Below are 25,798 nucleotides of genomic sequence, written 5' to 3'. Positions count from 1 at the left end.
CACCTGAGTTCCCAAACCCATCAATATGTCTCAATAGCTTACCCCACTCTACTACTTTGAGTACTTTTACCCTTGGTTGATTTGTGCCCAGGCAATTTTATTTTAGTCTTCTACGGTTTTCCTGGCTTCATTTCTTCCCCTATGAACTGCAATCATCTGAACATTTAACCAACATGGATTCTTAGATTAAGTCTTGGACCACCTTGAAGAAATTCAAAGTCTAAAGAAGAACAAAGGGAGCATAAAATGACAATATAAGGAGGCCAGGAGTTTGGTCTAGTGGTAGAGTGCTTGCCTAGCATCCATGAAGACCCAGGTTCATTCCTCTGTACCACATACACAGAAAAAGCTGGAAGTGGTGCTGTGGCTCAAGTGGTAAAGCTGTAGCCTTGAGCCCAAGGACAGTGCTCAGGTCCTGAGTTCAAGCCCTGGGAGAAACTGGGGACAACACCCTTAAGGGGAGGGGGCTAATAAAGGAGTTTGAAAACCTTTTCCAGTGCCCCTAGTCCAGCGCTGGGCACTAAATAGAAGGATCTCTGAGCTGAGAAGCCCTGTAGGAGCGGCTCTTGAAGCCAGGCGCTGGTGGCTGACGCCTGTAACCCCAGCTACTTGGGAGGTTGAGATGTGAGGACTCTGATCTACAGATAATCACCCAGACACTTTCTTCAGTGATTGAGTTATGAAACCCCGGAGGCCGACCTCAGCATCAGGGACGGCTGCTCCCAGGGAGAGGAGGTGGGCGCGGAGACGCCGAGCAAACCCTCTCCAGGACAGCCCCCCAAAGGTCGCCGAGCCCCTCCCTCTCCCAGCCCCCGCCCCGGTCTCTCGCGAGTGCCCCCGGGCTGTCCGCTCCGGTCAGACAGAGGTGACTGCGGAAACGACCCGAAAGGTTCACGGGGCCAGGAACCAAGCAGCGCCAGGACCAGGGGCTTCTTGGGTCCCCAGAAGCTCGCTCCGCCGTCCCTGGCTGCACCGCAGCCTCGAGAGGAAGCCACCACCGTCCCAGCCAGCGCAGGCGGGCAGACACGGACCCCGGAGCCCCGAGGATTGTGCGTCACGGGGGGCGTGGCCAGTGCACGGCGGGGGCGGGGCCAGCACGCGCCCCGCTCCGCCCCCGCACGCCCTCGCTCCGCCCCCTCCAGCGACAAGGGGCGGGCGGGCGCGCAGGACGGGACGGGGCTGGGGGCTGGAGTTTTCCACAGTCTCCTCAGGGTCCGGCGCCGCCACAGCTGACACGTCGCCTATCCGGTGCGCTCTCCAGTCCCCGCGAACGGACTCCGAAGCGTGGAGGCCCGATCCGCGAAGCGCCATGGAGGACCGCTGCCCGGCAGGCGCCGCGCTGGCCGGCTAAGAGCCTAGGCGCGGAGCCGCGCGGCATGAGGAGTGCCGGCGGGAGCGTACTCGAGGCGCTCTCCCGGGTCCTGCGGCTGCCGGGCGGCGGGGCCGGGCCCCGGGCGGCGGGCGGGGCGGGCGCGGAGGAGGCCCGCCTTCCCCGCGGAGGCGGGGCGCGCGCGGCTGCGGCGGCAGCAGCGGCGGCGGCGGCCTCGGGCGCCCTGCTTGGCGCCTATCTGGAGCGCCAGGGTCCGGCCTCGGAGTTGCCGGCGCTGGGCGGGGCCTTGGCGGGCGGTCCGGGGAGCGGCGGCGGCGGCGGCGGCGGGGGCAGCGCGGTGGTCGGGGTGGCCGAGGTGAGAAACTGGCGTTGCTGCTGCCTCGGCAGCACCTGTTGGTGCCGGAGCCTGGTGCTGGTCTGCGTGCTGGCCGCCCTGTGCTTCGCTTCCCTGGCCCTGGTCCGCCGCTACCTGCAGCACCTCCTGCTCTGGGTAGAGAGCCTCGACTCCCTCCTGGGGGTCCTGCTGTTCGTCGTGGGCTTCATCGTGGTCTCCTTCCCGTGCGGCTGGGGTTATATCGTGCTCAACGTGGCCGCCGGCTACCTGTACGGCTTCGTGCTGGGCATGGGGCTGATGGTGGTGGGCGTCCTCATCGGCACCTTCATCGCCCATGTGGTCTGCAGGCGGCTGCTGGCCGCCTGGGTGGCCGCCAAGATCCAGAGCAGCGAGAAGCTGAGCGCCGTGATCCGCGTGGTGGAGGGAGGAAGCGGCCTGAAGGTGGTGGCGCTGGCCAGGCTCACCCCCATACCGTTCGGGCTCCAGAATGCAGTGTTTTCGGTAAGTGATGTCCGGCGGGTCCTGTGTGTCCGCCTTGCCTGCGAGGGCGCCCCCCGCCCCGCCCCGCCCGCCGTGGGGCGGATAAATAACGGGTTAGGAGATGGGTGACATTGATCCGAGGAGTTGAGAGCGACTTCTTTCCCTGCTACCCTGAGAAATGTTAGCCTACCAAATAAGTCTCCCTAGGACGTAGCAGAGAAAGAACTGTATTTTCTATTCCGGATGTGAGTTGGGCTCAACCTGGAGCATCCTTTTTTCACTTGGGGAGAAAGGGTTAAAGGAAAACGTTCCCCTCACCCCCGCCCCTCCTCACTTTTTTTTTTTTTAAATTTTAAACACCGGGCATCTTATTACAGTAGTAGCTTTGACAGGAGTTGGGGGAAATTTACTGTTTCACCTACCTGGCTTGCTTTCTTGTCTGCGTAAACGTACCCAGGGTTTGATTAAAGATCAGCAAAGTGTGGGGCTGAAGGGTTCTTTCCAGTAAACAGTGAGAGAAGTAGCAGCACACCCCACATTTTGGAGTTCCCCCCAGTTTGTGAATATTTTTTTCTCTTAAATAATTTGCTATACAGTGACGTCAGGGAGAAGGTCCTTCTCTATATATTTCTCTGGAAAAATTGTACTTTGAAATCACTGGCTGGTGGATAAATCAAATCGGGACAGGTCACTTTTTGCTTTTGCTAGGGCGACATCTCTTACCCTTGTTTTGATGTGCACCCTGTGGACTCTTTATTTATTTTTTCTGCTTATTTGGTTTCTGTAGCACAAGGTAGGATAGAAACACTGGTAGCACACTGTCCACCTGGAAAGTTTCTGGTCTTTCCATTGTGACTGGAACGGATTGCTGAACTGACTTCATTTTCATCTTCTCTAAAATGAAAAGACTAAACTAAGATAATCAAGCTTCAAAATTCAAATCATTTTATTTTTTATTCTTTTGCAACACTTCTATTTCAGTAGTTGTACAAAGGAATTGACATTCAGCAAAGCAGTTTATGAATAAAGTGCATCTTTATTCACCATTCAACACCCTTACCTACAATCTGACAATTTTAAACTGTAGAGTACATTTGGAGGGTCTGTGGAACTCAACGCTTCAACTGAAAGAAAACTATTGAAGAAAGTGGATATAGCAGAAGTTTGATACTTTTCCAGAATCATTCACTCACCAAGTGGCAGAACTGAAGGATTGAATCTAGACTCACTGAGACTGCCTCTTACTGGCCATAAGTTACATGGTCTTCATTCTGTTACTCAGAACTGACTGCTTCCCAAGTAACCTTTTAACCAAAACCATTAGCAGTCTTTATCCAGGAAAGTGAAAGAAAGCATCCTTTGAGCTGATGATAATGTTAGTCTTCACTTTCCCTTCTGCCTTCTAGAACTTAATTCGTCATCTGCCTCCTAACCCTCTGGCTGCCCACAATTGCTCTCTTTCCAGGCATATTTCTTTGTTTTTTATGCTTTCTTTCTTATCTTTGAAATTGTTCTTTTGTTTTGTTTTCAAATTCTACTTTAGGATTGTCTTATTGTCTTTGATAAACAAAACAAAACAAAATTACCTTGAAGAACAAGTTAGGAATTAGTGCAGTTGTAGCATTGACTTTGAAAATAGTGCCAGCTGACACTATTGAAAGTAAAAATAGAAAATAATACCTATGGCTAAGATATTATAGTACTAGTTCTTAAGTCACACAAAATACCATTCTCAAGTTCATATTTAATTTTTCTTTAGAAAAATACCTTGTGAACTGGGAATGTGCTTAGTGGTAGAGCCCTCCGTTCAATTCATCAGTACTACATAAATAGAAGTGGCCAGAAGTGGCACTCTGGCTCAAATGGTAGAATGCTGTCCTTGAGCAAAAAGAAGCTTATAGACATAGGGCTGGGAGTTTGGCCTAGTGGTAGAGTGCTTGACTAGCATGCACAAAGACCTGGGTTCGATTCCTCCATACTACATACATAGAAAAAAGCTGCTCAAGCCCAGGTCTGGCAAAAAAAAAAAAAAAAATCTTAGTTGTTTTTGATGAAATCTTACATTTACAATTCTTGCTTCCCATTAAGATGGACTTCTAAACTTGAGGATGTTTTTGTCACTAAATATTGGTCTTATCCAGACACAGGTATATGACCATAACTACATTTAAGATGCATTGAAATAGACCAAATTGTGCTGCAGTAACAACCTTCAAGGTTTAGTGTTCTAAAAATCAAGGTTCTATTTATTCTGCTTGACACGGGTCTAGACCAAACTTTGTGAGAAGGATTCTCTGATTTGTAACATTTTTACTCTGGGCTATGGGCTGACAAAACCACCATCTTGTACTTGATTTGATGAATAGTGAATTATATACTGACTTTAAAAATTTCCAATGTAAATATATCACTTTTTTTTAACTGTACTGAAAAAGTTATGTTTCTTAGCCACCACTAACCACAGACTGATGATGGTATGCTTGGAGCATGTGCTGGAATCTTTACAGCTGGCACTTAACTATCTCTTTTGCCCTCAAATGTATAATCATTGCCTAAACCATGTGGATTCTGCCTCCTGGATGCATCAGCCCTCTCCACTGCCACTGCTGTGGGTTCAGACATTTCCACCTGCACATACCAAAAAACTCCAAAACTTTCTAAAATGCTAAATGTGATTTTAGTGTACTCCATGGCATGAAATTTTCAAATGGATTTCCTTTTCCCTGTTGGATAAACTCCATCCACTCTTAGGCTTCCCTGTGTAGCTTCTCTTAACCACTCTGTGAGTATTTATTCTGTGCCCTTTATGTGTTAACTTATTTGATCCTCAGGTTCCTAAGAGGTAGACATGACATGGTATTACTGATTTAAACACAGCAAGTAAATTCCAGCTGTAACTTTGAAACTTTAGGTTTTACTTTTTATCAGTATCTGGTTAAAAAAGAACTGTGGATTAATAAGAAAGGGTTGTTGGAGTGAAATCTTTCAAGAGCCTTGTAAGAATTGGTTGATAATGGTGAAAATTGAAAACATTTCCAAGAGTAATAACTTACCTTATACTTAATAATTTTTAGTGACCTTGTAAGGGTCCTACACTGTGATAACTCCTTGGAGACTACATTTAACTAAAATATTTGTAAAATGACTTTGATACTTGGTTGTTATAGGTAACAGGATTCATACTGGTTCCAAAGGTGTCTGATGTTTCAGTTTGTTAGGTTCCTTGATAAGAGAGCCTAAACATCCTTTTCTTTTCCTGCTAAAAGAAAAACTTAAAAAGTCAGGTTCTGTTGGTTCCTTCATTTAAAAATAACCATTTGGGAAATTTGTTTCAGATCTTTGAAACCTGAAATAAAAATGTAAAGCACAAGCTGGACCCCGTGGCTCATGCCTGTAATCCTAGCTACACAGGAGGCTAAGATCTGAGAGTCACAGTTCAAAGCCAGCCCAGGTACCAAAGACCATGAGACTCTTATCTCCTCTTAAGCACTAGAAAACTGACAGTGGTACTGTGGCTCAAGGGGTAGGGCAGTAGCCTTGAGCTGAAAAGCTCAGGGATAGCACCCAGGCCCAGAGTTTAAGCCCTATGATGCACAAAAAAAAAAAAAAAAAAAAAAAAGTAAAGCACAGTGAAAGATCCTCTTAATCATATCATATGTTATATACTATCCAACTTTTAGAGCAGGTTTGCACTCATAACATCCCTTAATCGAGATTCCATCCTTTGAAGAAAATATAGTCTTTTTAAAAAATTTGCCAAGGACATTTTATTTATTATTTTTTAAGGGAGGATGTTACTATAGCTACTAAAAATTGTTTTTTTTTTATTGTCAAGATAATGTATAGAGGGGTTGCAGTTAAATTTGTCAGGTAGTAGGTGCATTACTTCTTGCACATTGATACTCCTCCTGTTTTTGTCCCTGTTTCCCTCATCTGACCCCCTCCTAATCATTCTGTTTTCCCCTCTTACCTTTCCTATTTCAAATAAACAAATAAACGAATATACAATATACTAGGTAACAAAGTCAGATACAGTAACTTGCCCACAATCTTGTGGTTAGCAGAGTCATTAACTTACAGAGCTGTTTTAGACACTTACCCTAGAACAGCTTGCCTATAGGGATTGTGGAGGTAATCTTTCATGTCAGGCAGTGTGAAAGACTCCACAGAGATGAAGTAGCTGTCTTCCAGTGTCAGTAAACTATAGCTCATTGTTGTATGGTACAAAGGCAAGGATGATTTCCCTTTGTTCTAGAATTTGAACTCACCCAGGTCTCTCATTTTTAAGTGGTTATAAAAGTATCAGAAGGGTAGTATATTTCATGCATGTAAGAATTAAATAAAAGCCAAATTTCAGTAGTGGAGTACCTGCCTAGCATGTGTTAAGACTCCGATTCTTTTCCTCAGTACCACATACATAGAAAAAAGCCAGAAGTAGTTCATAGGCTCAAGTGGTAGAGCTCCAGCCTTGAGAAAGCCCAAGGAGAGTGCTCAGGTCCTGAGCTCAAGCCCAGGACTGGCAAAAAAAAAAAAAAAAAAATTCGGTGCTTGTAAATCACCATGGGGCTATTAGAGTATGGTTTTGCTTATTCATATGTGTGCAATCTATGGGCTCTTGAAAGGTAAAACAGAGACCCTTCATTTCTCATCTGGTAGTCTTAACTTTTTAACAAAATTGTGGGATTCTTTTCCTCTGTAACAGACGCAATATATGTCTAAAAGAAAAATATATGTCTAAAATACTTAAAGAGTCAAGAGATTTTGTTACTTCCTAAGCTTAAAAATAACCATATGGGAAATTTGTTTTAAGTCTTTGAAGCCTAAAATAAAAATGTAAAGCACAGTGAAAGATCCTCTTGCATATGAAATGCAAGCAGAGTAGACATGAATAAATTTAAAAGTGCTGGCTGGGGCTCACTTCTTAACGGAGCAATTTTGAAGAATTGTGTTACTCATCTGTTCATTACTTTGGTTATTTGTATGAACCCACAGTAGCTTAGAAACTGCAACAGAAATACTTTGGGGGCAGACTCAGGAAACTAAAACTGGTCCTAATTGGCATTCTGACAGTAAAAGATGTCAGCATAACTTGAAGCAAAGCACATGTAACTACTCGTGAAAATAATTTTTTTAGAATTTGCATTGAGTTACCAAGAAGATATTCTACTTTAATTAATTTAAAGTTCAACTGAGTTGTATTATAATTAAAAGTTTCTGGCAAGTGAGTAAGGTCAGAAGTTTAATAAAGTCTTAGCCTGGGAACTTTAGGAGCAACTTTTATGTCACCATGGTAAAGTCTTTTAATGAATCTAGTCTTCAGTTTTCATATTTGTGAAATTAGGCAAGAATTTGCTTTGAAAAAGGCAAAAGTGTTGAGCAGCAATCTAACAGTACCTCTCCAACCCTTACACAATTCAGTAATAAACATACATTATAAAATTATTTCTCAGTTTCTTAAAGTCATGTGTACAGTGGATACACCTGTAGATTCAGATGATAATGAAAGGTCATAGTATTTGTCACCACATCAATGTATCAAATGTTTGTTTCTTCTTTCCAGTAATGTACACTGATGTCCTGCCAGTGGTATAGCTCAGGCAAAATAGAGGGTGGAGTAACAGTCTGCTTTGGAGAAACTTAGATTCTCACTTAAATTAGATAGGAAGAACGAATTAACAAATACAGTGTCATCTTTGCCCACATCCTCAGATCTTACAGTATCTCCCAATACAGTTAAACATTATTTCCTTGAAACTGTTTTCCTCTCTATGTGCTTGAGTTCTCTCATCAGCCTCTGTGGTTTCTGTATGTCTTATACAGGTCTTTTACAGGTCACAACACTTTACCTCTAGCTTATCGCAATATATGTACAATGTTTACTTGGATTTAAAAAATACGTTTAAAAGCAGAAAGTATAAAACTTACTTTATTTTTTCCTTTGAACTTTGTTTACCTTTATTATCTCTAAGTTGTTGTACTAAGAGTTTAAAATTTATTTTAACAACATTTGGATTTTGATTTAGTTTTGTTTACAAAATTACTGCTTATTATAAAGACTGAAAAGTGCAGCACAAAGAAAATAGTCACGAACATTTTAATATTTTTCTATATTTCACATTAATAGCATTGTGAATTACATTACTAACAACTTTGTGACCCTTTACTTGATGTAATGAATATTTTGTCATATATACTACAACATGACTTTTACTTACCAGACAGCTACCTTTTTATGCCTGCTTAGACACAGGTCTTTGTGTAGATGGTATTGGATAAATTTGGCCGAATGAGTGAAAATAATAAGCCTATACTTTATCATGTTTTTCTGTGTCTGTGGTACCAACGAATCTAACTCAGGGCTTCATGCATGCTAGGCAAGCACTCGACCACTAGGCTACACTCCCAGCCCAACTTGTATTTTGTGAAGAGCTTTACAACAACCAACTGGTGGTTATTTGCATTTTTTTTTCTGGAAAGAAGATTCAGTATGTCTGTATTAACCAGACTTTCAAAGTGTTTTCTTGACTCCCAAATAATTTGGGAACATTAACAGTTCTGATTTAGGGGACATTGTACTGACAAAGAGGTTTTTATATACAAAAGTGGTTTCTGTGTTATAGACATATCCTCTATTTCAGTTCTACCCTTAGAAGCCCCTTTACCCTAAAACCCTCTCTCCAGCTTTTAGAATGGAGTCTTAAAGAGTCCTGCATTTTTCTTGTAGTACCCTAGTAATCTTAGGGTTACCACCTAAGCATCTTAGCTTTGACTTTAGGTTCAAAGAAGTTACTGGAAATACTGTTTTTTGTTCAGCAGGTAAGTGAAGGATGGAGAGGACCCACTGCAGTATGCAGTATTCTACACACTGGAGGTAAACAGCAGTGAATAAGCAAAGGCTTCCTCAAAGTGCTCTCAGTCCCCTGGAGAGAAAGTATCTAGTACTTTTATTGCAGTGTAAAATTTGCTGATAATGAGTTCATTTTCATGTATAACATTTTTTTCTCTGTGTTAGAGCAGGTGTGTTTCCAGTTTTTGAAAAGCTTCTTGCAAATGGAGTGGTCATCTCAACCTGTTTCTAAACCAGTAAATAGTCTTCATATTTATAAGCAAAATATTTATTTAGTACCTAATGTTTAATAAACCTTACATGAAGGCCTAAGAACATAAGAAAGAACAAGACAGGCCAGTTCCCACCAGAACTTGTAGTCTACGCTAGGAGTAAATGTAGTGAGACTTCCGGCTGCCGTCCAGTCTGAAGGAGCAGGTGGTTACAGTGTCCACCCATACTCTTGAGAGTCCTTGTGCTGCCTAGGCATCAGGGGAGATTCCCTAGCAAATAGTCATTTCACTGAGCAGTGAAAGGCTGTTGCAGTAGGAAAGGGAGGAGAGGAAAGCGCACTAGCATCCGTGCCAGAGAGACCCAGAAGGAAAAGAGTAGAGAGTGTTCCAGAAACAGAGAAACTGCAACAGTGTGGTATGCAGCATGAGATGGTCAGGGCTAGACTGTGAAGCCCTAAGTCAGGATTAGACTTTCACTTTAAGAAGATTTCTGTGGGATTTAGGATAGATAGATGATGAGTGGGGTAATCTGTTTATGACTGGAGAAGACAGCTCCTTGCCAATATCCCAGGGTACTGTAAGCCATGAGGGGTGGGCGTGGGGGGGAGGGAAATGGGGACCAAGACATGAGAAAGGGTATCAATGTATGTGAATTAATGCACCTTCTATCTGGCGAATATAATGTAACCCTTCTACTAATTACAATAAAAAATATATGGAAAAAAAAGAATTGCAAGAGATTGCCTTCACCTTATGTTTATATTGTTATGGGAAAGTAAAAGAAGACAGAGAATTAAAATTCAGTGGGTGAGGCTTCCTTGGAGAGAAGGTTAAGGTAATTATTGTGAGAACAAGTATTCTGAAATCCGTTGGTCAAAGACGTGCTAGTTGCAGTAAATTTTTGACTTATAAGAAATGTTATATTAAAATAATATGGAATCAGTTTATCTTTAATGAAGTTATTTTACTAATTTAAAAATTGGATGTGTTACTCTATTGTACTACTGGTTAAATTATTTAACATTCCAACTACACTGTTTATAATGATTAACTAAATTTAGTCTTGTTTCCTTTAAATATTCAACTTATGAAAAGAAACATGTAAAAAGCAATAACATTTTTCTGAGAATGAGATTTAGTCTTGAGAAATTTGAGTTATGCATTGGACAATAATCATGTAAAAAGCTTAGTTTATAATTTAAAATCTTTCTTACTATTCCTGTGTGGATACTACTGATGTTATGAATGGCAGTCGTGTGTTTTGTTTAGGCTATGGACTAAATCTTTCCATCCTGTTGTTTTGGAATATAACAAATATTTTAAAGATTGCTTCCATAATATGGAATTTTGTTATTAATTGCAACATAGAATTTTAGTGACTCATTTTGTCATGTTCTCACTGTATAACTTTGACATTTATTTTTACAAAAGTCCTTTGCTCATGTAAGTGGCTTCCCCAGTTCTTTGCCTCATTATTCAAGGCCCCTGATAGTTATTTATTCCCTTTAATTTTCCTTTCAAAAGGAATCCCTTGCATGTGCCTCATATAATTCCTTCCTAGAAAATGTCTGCCTTCTTAAGTCCAATCTGTCTTTGCCTGCCAACCCCAAACTTAATATTTCTTTTTCCACCGAGTTGCCCTTTGGCTTCCAGTTTTACAACTGATTGTAATTTCTCTCTACTCTCAATACCCTAGAATGCAGGAAGCGTTGGGTTCAAGTCCTCAGGACCACATAAACAGAAAAAACTGGAAGTGGCTCTGTGGCTCAGGTAGCAGAGTGCTAGCCTCAAGCAAAGAAGCTCAGGGACAGTGCCCAGGCCCTGAGTTCAAGCCTCAAGACTGGCAGAACAATAAATAATAAGGTTAAAGAATAGGCAATAGTCTCACTTTTAATCTGAATAAACTCATTATATATATGTACATATGTATATGTACATACATATGTACGTGTATATATGGTAAATACTAAAAAGAGAAAAAATGAGAAAAATAGGGAAAAACTAATAATGGAATCTAGAAAGACTTTCTAAAGCTAAAAGCAATGGAAAATCCAGGGGAAAATATTGGTAATATTGGATTATAATTTTACACACACACAAACACAAATCTTTGCATGTCAAAACATAAAATTAGAAGATGAACTAGGCTTGTAGTCTCAACTAAAGCATAAGATTACTTGAACCTAGGAGTCTGAAAAGAAAATGAAAAAAAGTGGAGAGACAAAAAGGTATGTTGAATATAATAAACCAGAGATTATCCTTAATATCCTTAATGAAAAATATAAAATTACTGTCAATATATGAGACTAATGCAGATTAAATAATGAAGTAATGTCATTTTTTACTTCGAGAGATTGAAATGTGCTGCTTAGAGTTGGTGAGAATGTAATCAACACTGTTATTACTAACATATTTTAAATTAATGTGAACATGCTTGGCTCCAGTGGCTCACACCTGTAATCCTGGCTAGTCAGGATCAGGAGGCTGAGATCTGAGGATTGTGGTTTGAATCCAGACTGGACAGGAATATCTGTGAGACTTGTATTTCCAATTATGCACTGAAAATGCCAGAAGTGGAGCTGTACCTCAGTAGTAGAGTGCAAGCCTTGAGCAAAAAGTTCAGAGACAATATGCTCAGACTCTGAGATCAAGCCTCAGGACCAGCATATTCTCTCTCTCTCTCTCTCTCTCTCTCCCTCCCTCCCTCTCTCTCTCTCTCTCTCTCTCTCTCTCTCTCTCTCTCTCTCTCTCTCACACACACACACACACATACACACACACACATAACTGTGAAGATTTTAGAACATAATATCTAGTATTTACTGTTTGAGTCAGTATTTCCATTATTGATCTACCTTAATATTACTAAGAATCATTTATTACTATGTAACATCACTTAAATTTTTTGTAGCTTAAACAGCAAATATTGTCTCAGTTTTTGTGAATCAGGAATCCCTGTATACTTCACTGCTATCCTGTGGTTCATATCCCCTCACAATTCTTCAGTGAACATGTGGGCTTAGGGTTATAGTCAAGGCTTGATTGTCAGTTTGCTTCCAGGCTTGTGCATGTGGCTGTTGGCAAGCCTCAAGTGTTTGCTTGCTGCTGGCCAAGGAAATTGTTCTTTTTCACATGGGCTTTTCCAAGGAGCCTGTCAGCTAACCTACTTGGGGAAGATTTTTCTGCCAGAATCTGTTTGCTAAAAAGGAAGCAGGAGGTCCAGCTCACATTCCTAGGCCTGAATGCCAGCAAATTGGGTCATTGGGAATATGTTAGATGCACTTTTCCACAAGAAAATAATCACACAGACACAAAGAAATATATTGAGTTCTTAGTGTTACCTGGCTTTAGAGCATAGCAGTGCCATTGGCCATTTAAGAATACTTATAAGCCCAGCAGCCCATGGCTCATGCCTGTAATCCACTAGCTACTCAGGAGGAGACTGAGATCTGAGGATAGAGTTTCAGGGGCAGCCCAGGCACAAAAGTCCAAATAACCACCAGAAAACTGGAAATGGCCCTGTGGCCCAAGTGGTAGACTGCTAACCTTGAGCTGACAAACTCAAGGACAGTGCCCAGGCCTAGAGTTCAAGTCCCATGACCGATAAAGAAAAAAGTGGGGGAGGCGGGAGTTTGGCCTGTTGGTAGAGTGCTTGCCTAGCATGAACTAAGACCCAGGTTCCATTCCTCCGTACCACATACATAAAAAAAGCTGGAAGTGGTGCCATGATTCAAGTGGTGGAGTGCTAGCTTTGAGAAAGCCCAATGACAGTGCTCAGGCCCTGAGTTCAAGCTCCAGGACTGGCAATATATATATATATATATATATATATATATATATATATATATATATATATATATTTATAAGGTTTAGTGACATGATGGAGTCCTAACAAATTTTATAACTGATTTTATGGTGATGTTCTCTTTCAGTTGTAGAATAGAATGTAAAAACATTTCTTTGAACATTTATTTGATTCTGAATTTATAATTTGCAGGCATTCTCTTTAAAGTCTGAGTGCTATGTATTTCAGTTCTGTTTCAAGAGAAACCTCTACTGAGACTTAGACATTTTTGTATTATTTTACTTGGTAATGAATCATTCCCTTTAATCTGCTTTCTAGATTACTGATCTCTCATTACCCAACTATCTGATGGCATCTTCAGTCGGATTGCTTCCTACCCAGCTTCTGAATTCTTACTTGGGTACCACCCTGCGGACAATGGAAGATGTCATTGCAGAACAGAGTGTTAGTGGATATTTTGTTTTTTGTTTACAGGTAAGTTTATGGCCAAGAATTTGCCTTTTTCCCCCCCTCATTCCCCCCCCCCTCTTCTTTCTCCCTTTATATTGCTGATTTAAACCTAATAGATTGTGTTGAGCATAATTAGAGTATGGAAAGAACAAGGAAACAATGCTACTTCATATTTTGAAAATATTTTCTAATTGTGTAGGTGTGTGGGTGTGGATATAGAACTGAATTGATACAGGAAAAAAATTTTTTTAAAAAGGAAAGATTGGTAAAAGTACAGTTCTTGAGCGAGGACTCATTATTCACTACCCAATGCTATGACACGATATTGGAAGTATAAACACAATTGCATAGGCCAGGAGTTTGGCCTAATGGTAGAGTGCTTGCCTAGCATGCACAAAGACCCGGGTTCCATTCCTCGGTACCACATACATAGAAAAAAGCTGGGAGTGGTGCTGTGGCTCAAGTGTAGAGCTCTAGCCTTGAGAAAAGTCCAAGGACAGTGCTCAGGCTCTGAGTTCAAGCCCCAAAACTGGCAAAAAAAAATTAAATTAAAATTTAAAAAATTAAAAAAATTGTGACTATAGAGATGTTTTAATACATAGATTAATATGTATCTATGACATATAAACCCTTAGCCTAATTTCATTTATGTTCTAAAGTCTAAGTGCCAGTGATTATATATAGAGATTCCCTTCTTGAATATTTGTTTGTTAAATACACCATTTGAAATATGATGTAGAAATCAATGTTAATAAATTCTTTAATAAAAAAAGTGAAAAAAAGTACAATTCTTTCTGCAAGGATTGTTTTCAAAGTCAAATCAGGCACTGTATTTTGTCACTGAAGGGTTTTCTTTAAGAAACATTTTCATTCAGAGAGCCTATTTTTCTTTTCTTTTCTAATTCCTTTTTTTTTTTTTTTTTTTTTTTTTTGCGAGTCCTGGAGTTTGAACTTAAGGTCTAGGCTCTGTCCCTGAGCTTTTTTTACTCAAGGCTAGTGCTTGATCACTTGAGCCACAGTGCCACTTCTGAGATTTTCTGAGTAGTTTACTGGAGATAAGAGCCTCATGGACTTTCCTCACTGGGCTGTCCTCAAATCATGATTTTCAGATCTCAGCCTCCTGATTAACTAGGAGTTAAGGTTTTTGTTGCAATTGATTCATTTATATTAATGTAGTCTGCCAAACTTTCTATGTGTTATTTTAATATATAATATTTTATTTTTGACACTTCTTTTTTAATTCATTTTTTAATAAAAATGTGAGCATATTTTGTGTTTTCAGTTCTTAAAAAAGAGTAACATTTAACATTATGATAGAAAAATTGAACTAGTTAATTCTTCATTTACTCAGCTATAATCAGTGAGGTGCCTAGTGCCTCTTAAAGTATAGGGTCATACTTTATCTCGATTTCTTATTCCTTGCCTTGGTCTGACAAATTAAAACTTATGTCAGGAAGGAAAAGAAATGTCTTTCTAAAGTAAGGAGGCATTTAGGAAAAAAATAATTTATGCTCTTATTTGATTTATTAGTATTAGTTATAGCTTTATTTTAATGAAGATTTACTACAACTTATAACTAGACTAGGAGGAAGAAATCATCTATTTCTTTTGAAAGATTATGTACAGAGGGGTTACAGTTACCTAAATCAGGTAGTGAGTACATTTCCTTTTGAATAGTATCACCTCTTCCTTTGTTTTCTCTCAATTTTCCCTCCTGAATCCTGTCCCCCACAAGTTGTGTAGTCTGTTTTCGACACATTCTCTGGTAAAGGTCACTGCTGAATTTGTTCACTCTTTATCCCAGCATTTCTATGTTCTTCCTTCCCCTCCACCAAACAGATAAACTTGCATACAAGACAAAACTGTGACGAAAGCTAGATAGCAGGCTCTTGTTTCTATTTCTTGGAGTTCATTTCAGTAAACATCATTTTGTGTGATCATGTGCAGGTATCTAATTGAGCCTTTGTGATCCTCTCCTAAGAATATCCTCACTGGATCTCAGCAAGAATGTTTAGAGTCTTGTTTAATTCATCATTAACATAAGAAAAGCAACTGGAGGAAGAATTTTCAGATTCCTTCTATTCATTTTAAATGAGCCACAAATTGGTCTCTGAGTTTACCTAAAGATAATCTATACTATCAGGAAAATTGGAGCAATTCAAAACACATGTCAGAGAAAGCCACAATTTTCCTTATATTGACATTGATGGGTTCAGTGATCTGACTTTTAACTCAGACTTGTGTCCTATATTTTTGTCTCCACTAACCGAAACTCTTGTCCCTGTACCAATGAGTAATAATTTTATGGTTGTTAACTTTCTTGTGGTTTCAATACTGTCCATATATCCCTGCTGCTGCTTTTATTTTCTTCTTACCTTCCTGCCATTTCCTTGAAATAGTTGACTTCAAGCTATATCATCACTCTCCTCACAATTATAATTTCTTGTTAGTTCTCCTCTTTATCCCCAGATTATCTTTCTTATTACAGGAGATTAGATGATTTCAAATAGGAACCCCTAATTTCCATGTAAGGAATTAGCTCGCCCCTGGGATTCTACACATACTTGGCTTTACAGCTAGGAGTGGAAGACTTGTAGGTATTTGTCTGAGGGATGCTGTCTTTCTGTTGTTTCACTTCATTTTAATGGAAGACTTTTAAAAACAATTGTCTCTAATTCTATTTGTCTTTTTTTCCCCCCAGTATTGGGCTTGAGCTCACAGCCTAAGCACTGTCCTTGGACTTTCTCAAGGCTAGAGCTCTATCACTTAAGCCTCAGCACCACTTCCAGCTTTTTTCTATGAATGTGGTACCAAGGAATCCAACCCAGGTCTTTGTGCAAGCTAGGCAAGCACTCTACCACTAGGCCAAACTCATGGCCCTCTATTTCTGGGTTTTATTTTCTGCTAAATTCTTTACCAAACTAAGAAAGGGACTGCATGAACATGCTGGGAGAGTACATTTGGCTCTGTAACCCAGAAGGATAGCTGAGACTTGGCTGCTTACAGCAGAGGAAATATATTGAAAAGTTTACTCCTGCTGAGTACCTCACAAATTTGTCTACCTACTCCAAACTACTTTTGGTATCCTGACCCCATTTTCTGTCCTTACCTCTGGCTGCTCATCTTAAGATTGTCACTCACTTAAATTAAGTATACTTGCCAGCTTTCACTTCACTTAACATCTTAGCCATTTACGATTGTTGACTATAGTTGGGCACAGTGTAATACTTGTAATCCTAGCTACACGGGAGGCTGAGATCTGAGAATCAAGGTTCAAAGCCAGCCCCGGCACAAAAGACCTTGAGACTCTTATCTCCAATTAACCTCTAGAAATTGGGAAGTAGAACTTAACTCAAGGGTAGGGTGGTATTACTAAGCTGAAGAGCTCGGGGACAATGCCCAGGCCCAGGGGTAGGGTAGTAGTCTTGAGCTAAAGAGCTCAGGGACAGTGCTCAGGCTGAGTTTAAGCTCCATGACACACACACAAAAAAGATTGTTGATTATGCCTTTATTATTAGAACATTCTTCCTCTTTTCTGTGGTACTGCTGTCTATACACACACACATACACACACGCACACTCACGTGCACGTGCACGTCTGGCCAGTGATTATTTTCTTTCTTTACCTCCTAAATCTGTGTTTCAGTATATTCTCCCCTAATCTTTATGGTGTCAAGCTGAATATTTTTTTTCTTAACAGTTTGCTAATGTGTTTATTTACATACCCTCTGCACATATATACATCTTTAGCTCAGTGTTTTGTTTTTAGCTTCATATCAATTTATTGTCTAGCTAGCTAGTGAAAACCTCAAATATACCATGACTTAACTAGAACTTAGTGTATCAATCGTACACACACTTAATTCTCTTATCTGTCTCAATCTCTTTATATGTTGTTATCTATCAGTAAGTATCAGATTTTAAGCATTTTTAGTAAGTATATCTTGTTTTATCTTGTTTTATACACATGCATGTATATATATATATATATATATAAAGCGAACTTACATTAGAGAAAATTATGGGTTTAAACCATCTTCACCATTTTTCTCTCTTTAAACTAGCATGTATTATATATTGATTTTACAAAATGATTTCACTTTTTTTTTTTTTGCCGGTTCTGGGGCTTGAACTCAGGGCCTGAACACTATCCTTGAGCTTTCTACTACTTGAGCCACAGGACCATTTCTGGTTTTTTCTATAGAAGTGGTAGTGAGGAATGGAACCCGTGTCCGTGCCAGGCAAGCACTTTACCAATAGGCCAAACTCCTGGCCCTGATTTCACTTATTTCTGTGCATATATGTAATGCACTTAGATCAAACTCACCCCTTCTCTTTCTCTCTTTTACCTCTCCCACTTTATAAACAATTTTAAAAAAATCCCCAACTCTGTAATATTTAAATTACCTAGATTTGTATTGAACATCAGTTTGACACTTTTTCTAGTATCTTTTTGAATGCCTTTCAGAAAAGTTGTCATCATGTTTTCCTTTGTTTCTGTAATTACAGAAGCTTTACTGTTCTCTAGTCTCTTCTTAGTTTCTGTGGAAGTATGTTGGGTTAGTGTTTTCATTCAGTTAGTGTATAAATTGTCTTTCTCTTAGTGTAGAAATACTGGTACCAGTGTTTCATGCTTGTAATCACTGCTAATCAGGAGGCTGAGAGCTGAAGATTGCAGATCAGAGACAGCCTGGGCAGCAAAAGTCTGTGAGACTCTTCAGTTAACCACCAAAAATGGGAAATAGAGCTGTGATTCAGTTGATAGAACAGGCCCTGAGTTCCAACTCCAGGATATATAAGCACACACACATATACACACGTGCTCATGCAGAGAAAACAAAACAAAATACCCATGGACATTTATAATTGAAGGAAAATAATATAATACTACATTAATACATTAGTATATGTAATGCTTTATACTGGTAAAGGTTGGCTATTTGGTTTCCATGAAGGATCTTTTTAAGTACAAAGACTTGTATTCATCAAACATCATTATATTTGAATCAAAGGAAATATAGTTACTGCATGTTTGTAGGATACCATATAATAACTACTCATAGATATTGGCCTTCTCCTGAGAAAAGCAATGAAGGAGAGAATAAATGATATCTCTATAATTAATTAAAAATACATAACCTCTTCCCCACAGTGATTACAGAACTGGACACCAGTGACTAACTCCAGTAATCCTAGCTAGTCAGGAGGCTGACGTATGAGGATTATGGCTTGAAGCTAGCCCAGGCCAGAAACTTCATGAGACTCTTACCCAATAAACTACACATGAGTGCTGGAAGTGGCACTGTGTTTCAAGTGGTAGAGCCAATTTACCTTGAACAAAAAAATCCTTAGGGACAGTGCCATACCCAGAGTTCAAGCCCAGACCAGCAAAATAATAATAATAATTCTTATTACAGAAAATTATATATAAAATCCATCTAAGCCAAAAATTTATTTTTTTCTCTTTTTTCTGTATATAATTTAATGACTGATATTTTGTTTCTGTTCACAGATTATTATAAGTATAGGCCTCATGTTTTATGTAGTACATCGAGCTCAAGTGGAATTGAATGCAGCTATTGTAGCTTGCGAAATGGAACTGAAAACTTCTCTAGTTAAAGGCAGTCAACCAAATACCAGTGGCTCTTCATTCTACAACAAGAGGAACCTCACCTTTCCTGGAGGTGGAATCAATATTGTATGATTCTGATGAAGTGTATGACAGTCGAGAGCCTAGTGTGCTGTCCAGAGTTTAGTAGTCACTTCTCTAGTGGGCAGAAACAAGTTCAATTTGTATTACGGCACAAACAAAAACTGACTAGTTTTTAAATTGCACAATTTTTTTAAAGCAGAAATCTTCTGGATATGTAACCGTAGAAGCAATCTGGCTGCACTTCTTTATCATGCCTATAATGGCCTCTAGGTCTGCACTTTAGTGTCTTTTATTTGTTTAATTGGTGGGGACTTGCAAACAGAGAAATAGCCCAAATATTTTTTTCTGCTTAGTGGTTGTATTTATAAAGTCCATGAATAGTTTTCTGCATCTGATTTACTTATAGTCTTAAATGTGTGTTATTGTTGGATGTCCTTAGGAAGCTTGTCCAGAAAGGAAAACCAGTGTTTTCTGTTTGTGTCATTGATTTAAGTGGGACCACTTTGCTTCCCTTTCTTTGCCTGTTATAAAAGATCTTGACTTTCAGTTGAATGTATTTTTGCAAGCATCATATTAATGCAGGGCCATTTACACATTTTCACACAAGCTTAAATCCTACTTGTGGGACTGAAGTGCTCTTAAGATACCTTTTTATTTTCACTGTGTAATATGCAAAGCAGAAGGGAAATTGTTTAGTGGGTGGTGGCTCAGGGTGAGAACACCCACCCATTCTAATTTGATTACATTGGCTTTACCTTTGTCAGATCCCTCATCCAAGGGCTGTCCATTGCAATCCTACTAAAACATTTTATTAAGATGAACTTTTTCATTTTTATATTAATAATTAGGCTTTGAAATAAAGACATTATTCCTTTAAAATGGTGGGCTTGCCATCATTGAAGTTGTCACTCAGGTGGCCTTGTTTCAGCAAAACGCCTTTAAAAAAAAACAAAAACAAGCTTTAAACTCATGTTTATTGTTTCATTGAAGTACTTACATATTTGTTCCCAGCTTTAAAACTAAATGCAACAGTAACTTAATGCCCAGATATGTATTATTTACCCTACTTATAAGTAAGTTTTTTTGGTTTTTTTTTTTGGTACTTGTTTTTCTCTGATAAGACTCAGGAATTCTGAAATGTGAAATTAAGTGTCTCTATTATTTCTTTTGTAGCATGCATAAAGTGTATTTATTAATAGCACTTAGAACTATAGGATTAAAATACAGCATTTGATTTGTATGACATGTATTCATTGATCACATTTATTTTTAAAATAGTTTAATTGTGAATTTAATGAGTAGATGTTTTACAAAGGGAATCCAGATATTAGTATACATTTTCTGCTAGGTATTTTGTTTTTGGTAAAAATACTCCAGTTTATCAGAGACCTCTCATTTGCCTTTCCTTAGGGTAAAACCTTTGCCCTGATTTGCTAAAATATAAAAGAATACTAAGCAGGTTACTATCATCTTATGCTAGAGGTGAATTTGATCTTTTTAATAAAGAAGATTTTTTCCCCTGTACAGATTGTTTTTCTTTTCTTAACAATCTATCTATCCTCTTTCTAAAAGCAGCAGCAGATTTGAGTGTAAATAGGCTGAGGTACCTGGGTCTAGAGTATTTACAGACCTGCAATCTACTGTTACAGAAAAACTCTATGTAGTATTGGAATATTCTTTTATGGCTTCTGTTTAGTTTTTTTAAATGATTACAGATTAACAATCTCAATAAACAATATATCTGATTTTTTTTTCACATGTAACTTAGCAACCTTCTTCCTGTGTTTTTGTTTCAGGAGCTATTATTTAAGGTCACTATTTTCTTGTCTATTTTACACTTAATGTGTTTTGAAATGCATTTATTTTCACAGTGTTTGGGACTTGAATAACTTCACCAAATGAATACCTTTTGGTAGTTTGTAATGCGTTCTTCCAAATGTTACACTTTGCCTGATACTTGTACTAAACATAAAGGTAAAGGAGAAATAATTTTCTGTATTCTGCCAATCATAATTTTATATAATAAATCATCCATTTTTTTTCTTAAGATGGTATGGATTGACTGTTTCTAAGATACTAGTAAATAGCTGCACTTTGTGTTTTCTTCTGTATTTCTAACCTCCCAGTACACAGCTGTCTGTTAGTGGGCTGTTACTGATAATTGGATTTGGTTCTGGGTGTGTAGATGTACTCACTGTTTTCTGTACAGACCATTGCGTCCTATACTCCATCTTTATCACCATGTCCCGATTTAGGAAAGCACAGCACATTTGTAGAGGGCTTTCCTGTTCTCCAAATGTTGTCTCCAGTCATATGTATTTGTGAATTGCCTTTAGCCATGAATATTTATAGAGATGAGAGGCTTTACAATTTTTTTCAGACTGTTGGGGTTTTTTTTTTGTTTGCTTTGTTTTTTCTTGCTAGGCTTGGGATTTGAATTCAGGGACTTGAACGTGGTCCTTGGGCTTTCTCAAAGCTAGAGCTCTACCATTTGAGCCACAGCAAAATTTCTGGCATTTTCTATGTATATGGTACCGACGAATCAAACCCAAGTCTTCATGAATGCTAGGAAAGCATTCAACCACTAGGCCACATTCCAGGCCCCTCAAACTATTTTTTAAGTACAACATAAAGCTGAATTTTTTAAATTCTCCTGGAAAATGATGTAATCTATTGGGTCTGAAATCTCATGAGGGAAAGAATGCTTAATTTTTGGGGCCTTCCAGTAAATATTTTTTCTAGTTTATTAATATTTTTGTTTATTCTTTGCCAAACTTTGTTATCAACTTCCTTAGAAAGGATCTCTTTAAAAAAATGTGTATGCTAAATTTAATGTGTTTACATATCCCTTTTTATTTGAACATCTGATTTAGAAGATAAGTTAAAATTGTACCCATTGTTTACAAAAATTCAACTATCAGAATATATATTTCAAGTTTATATTCTATTCATAAGTGAATGGATTTATTCAAAACCTGCTGCATTTTTCCCCAGCACACAATGTGCTCCAATTCTGTCTTTCTTATTGTGAAGGCTTTCTTATTGTGAAGGTCCACGTGTGTACATAAGATAGTTTCTCTTTGTGACCTATCAAGTTCAGTTGCCCCAGTATTAGGACTTGAACTTAGGGCCTCAGTCTTTCTTGGCTGTTACTCTATCACCTCAGTTAGGTTTTTGCTGGTTAATTGGAGAATCAGCAGTTAATCTGTATCTTAGCCTCCTCTTAAGTACCTGTGATTTACAGGTAGTAGCCACAGACACTTGGCCAAGCTTGGTAGTTACTCTGCTTTGTCCATGCTGACACTCAGCTCGGTGGTGGAGGTACATATATGACTAGCATTGCTTTGTTAATGCAATATGGACTTGGATTTTTCCCCCCAAAAGATGCTGTGACATACATGTCAGTGTTAGCTGTGTGGCTATCTTAATATTGCTTGAGAAAGCCACTTAGATATGCAACAGTTTGGTTCAGGTGATCAGGCAAATTCCAGCTGTTCACAGTAAAGCAACATTTAAGAGAAAAAGTTTTCTATGTATCTCAGTGACAGTCCTGCCACAGGTTGATGGCCTGGTGGCAGAATTATAACACTGCCTGCATTCAGGTTGGAGGTTGCTGATTTCTGTTGTATTAGGGATATACTTTTTCCTCTAAGCTGGAAAGCTATTTAAAAGGGGAGATAGATCACTTCTATGGGATGCTTAAAACTCAAGAGTTCAACTAAAGTCATGAATTGAACAGAAATTGTTAACTCATTTCTGAGTTAACATTCATTAACTCTCATCTGAATTATAACCTGTTAACTTGGAATCTGCAGTGACTGCTGAAAGCTTTTCAAAAGTGGCTGATTAAATAGCAAATATTTCTAAAGATGTATGAATAAAATGTCTTGATAGTTGGTATCCCAAATCACTGTGTGCCTGAGAAAATAAAAAGTATTTTTATCTTCCTTCTCTCTTCTTTTTCTTTCCCATGGACATAGAGACATTTCCTATGGGAGGCAGCAATTCAAAGGGGAAGGGAGGACAAGTGCCTAAAAGGCTGCTGATTGACCTTGGCTGACGTAGGTTTGGGGATAGAAGATGCCTGTGGAGACGATTTTGATGTCTCACATTAGCATTCACTCTTGGTATTTTTAAGATTACCCTGTAAGTCTTAATGCAGTTATTAGCTAGTTATGGCACGAGGAGCAGTATCTATGATGCTTTTTAAAGTTGGAGGCCGCTCATCAATCTTATTTATTATGGGCTTTACCATATCTCCAGGACAGTTTTCCTTGAGAGCACATTCTAGCTCTGATATGGAACTACCACCTTCACACCCAAAGTAATACTAGTTCTCACGTATTTGTGCCTGTTATTATTATACGTCTTTTGTTAGCCATTTGAGGTCATAATTGCTGACTGTGGATTACATACCTGTAATCTAGCACTCAGGAGACAGAAACAGAAGAATCACAGGTTCAAGACCAGACTGGGCTACATAATTCAGAAAAACAACAACAACAACCCCAGAAAATAAAGAGAAAAGTTGTTAACCACATGCTGCACTGGCTTCAAGTCTCATTAGATAAGCACGATGCCTCAGGGCGCTGTTTCCCAAACTCAGTTTCTGCCAGGGCTGCTCCTGAAGGATGCCTGTCAGCCTCGTCAATGTGGAGAAAGTTTTTATTTGTAGCATGGTATGCTCTATCATTGGTTAAATAGTGAGCATTTTTAAACATAGTATTATGTGCCAGGTTATAATATACTCCATAAGTGTCCAAAAACTCTAAATTTTATTTTAAAATTAGTCCAATTTTAGAAAAACATGTTTTAAAGCTGAAAGGGGTGAAGACTGTCTAGAATAGATTTCTCACACTGAAAGAGCATTTCCTTAGGATCAGAAGGAGTGGCAGAGCATCTTGTCTGTGCTTTCCACGTGTTTTCCATGCCCCGGCAGCCTCAGGCCTATGGAATCAGGGCAGAACATCCAGCCTCAGTCATCCTGGAATCTACCAAGTACCGAACCGGGGGACCAGCACCCAAACTTGATTGAATCTGATTTAGGCTGACGTTTTTGTTAAATCTCATAAGGTTGTATATATAGTGTCAACCAAAGCAAATCTTTACCATTGAGATAGAGAAAAAGTATTTTTAACGTACTAAATTGTTGATAGTGGAGCTCAGAGAAATCTTTTTACATGTTAGGGAAGGTATGATTTTTACTCTTAGATATATCTTAAAATATACTTGAAGATTATTCCTAAGTAGTAGTTGTAAGTATTTTCTTATATTTTTGGCTTTATGAATAGTGTTTAAGGTCAGATGGAAGATAATGTCTGCCCCAGATTAATCTTAAACTGAAGAGGTGATAATGAAGAACCTAGGGATGTCTGTGAATATAATTACACCTCCAAGGCAAAAACGTGCAGTTGGTATTCAGGAACAGACTGATTATCACTGACTGTTCACTTAGCTCGTGAACCTTTTGTGCTTGCCAATTTGATAGACTAAATCAGAACCAAAATAGAGTCTTTCAAACAGATTGAAAGGATTTGTTTTGCAATTGCATTGAGTCTGTAATTCAACAGAAAGACAGGAATGTTTCACATGTCTTTTAAAGTTCTGAATTACGTAGTGTTAAATCTGTTAACCCTGGAGACAGAAGTGACAGGACAGCTTCTGATTTTCCTCTTGACAGAACATGGGTTTGAACTCAGGGACTTGAGTTTGCTTGGCAAGTGCTATACTACTTGAGTTATACATCCAGGCTATAAGGCAAAAAGCTAGTTTTGTTTTTGTTCAAATGGAGTCTTGGGTATTTGCCTCATGTATGCCTGGACTGGCTTATACTTCAGTCCTAGTTGTGCTTTCTGGCCACAGGGGTGATAGTCACTAACATCCACACCCACCTTTGTATTGGTTGAGATGAGTCTTATCTTTCGTCCAGGCTGGCTTAGAACTGTGATTCTGCCCCCTGCATTTCTAGGACTACAGATATGAGCCACAATGCTCAGTTTCTGCATTCCGCCTCCAAAAGTTATTAGGCAAAGCACTTAAACTATAGCAGACATTTGACACAGAAGTTCCTTTCCCTATTGCTCCCTTTTATTTAAGCACAAAGTGAATGACATTCTGCAGGGTACATGGTACAGTGCAGAAGAGGCCCCAAAATACTGTGTAGATGTAAAAAACTAACATGTCTTTGTGGGTGTCAGAACTCCTCTTGACTCATGACAGTTCACCTGCGTAGCATTTGCTATTTGGTACTTTTTCTTTTTATTGTAATTAATAGAAGGGTTACATTATATTCACCAGATAGAAGATGCATTACTTCACAAACATTGATACCCTTTCTCATGACATGGTCCCAATTTCCCACTCCCTCTCCCCCGCTCATCTTGATTTTCCCCCTTCCCTATCCAATTTCAAATAACCAATTAAGCACATATAAAATATATCAGATAATAAGGTGAAATAGTCCTGGGCTTGAGCTCAAGGCCTGACACTCTCCTTGGACTTTCTCAAGTCTAGCGCTCTACCACTTGAGCCACTTCATGCTTTTCTATATATGTGGTACTGAGGAATCAAACCCCAGTCCTTGGGCATGCTGGGCAAGCACTCTACCACTAGGCCAAACTCCAGGCCCCAGTACTACTACTTCTTTGATTTTTCTGACAGCCAGCAGTGGTTTATTGAACTTGAATT

The 25,798-nt window shown here is 39.1% G+C and overlaps 1 protein-coding gene across 2 annotated transcripts; it reads left to right on the top strand.

Moving 5' to 3' along the window:
* The first annotated feature begins 1,222 nt into the window (after window positions 1-1,222).
* On the top strand, window positions 1,223-21,158 carry Tmem64 (transmembrane protein 64). Of its 2 annotated transcripts, XM_090339043.1 has the most exons (3): window positions 1,223-2,165; window positions 13,327-13,482; window positions 18,971-21,158. In XM_090339043.1, the coding sequence occupies exons 1-3, from the start codon at window positions 1,377-1,379 to the stop codon at window positions 19,160-19,162; spliced, it is 1,137 nt and encodes a 378-aa protein (XP_090195169.1). In that variant the 5' UTR covers window positions 1,223-1,376; the 3' UTR covers window positions 19,163-21,158. The 2 variants fall into 2 exon arrangements, with proteins under 2 accessions (XP_090195169.1, XP_090195171.1); XM_090339045.1 differs by lacking the exon at window positions 13,327-13,482.
* Window positions 21,159-25,798: the final 4,640 nt, after the last annotated feature.

The sequence above is a fragment of the Megascapheus bottae genome, chromosome 9 (genome assembly GCF_031878675.1).
Source record: "Megascapheus bottae isolate mThoBot1 chromosome 9, mThoBot2.hap1, whole genome shotgun sequence".
Lineage (NCBI taxonomy): Eukaryota > Metazoa > Chordata > Mammalia > Rodentia > Geomyidae > Megascapheus > Megascapheus bottae.
The sequence above is the reverse complement of the archived record's forward strand: the minus strand, read 5'-3'. Positions and strand labels throughout refer to the sequence as shown.

What these genes read in the sequence shown, in the direction of transcription:
- Tmem64 (XM_090339043.1), top strand. Translation starts at nt 1,377, where the DNA reads ATGAGGAGTGCCGGCGGGAGCGTACTCGAGGCGCTCTCCCGGGTCCTG. An exon ending in TCCAGAATGCAGTGTTTTCG is followed by an intron (nt 2,166 to 13,326) that starts GTAAGTGATGTC and finishes TCTGCTTTCTAG; the next exon opens with ATTACTGATCTCTCATTACC. An exon ending in ATTTTGTTTTTTGTTTACAG is followed by an intron (nt 13,483 to 18,970) that starts GTAAGTTTATGG and finishes TTCTGTTCACAG; the next exon opens with ATTATTATAAGTATAGGCCT.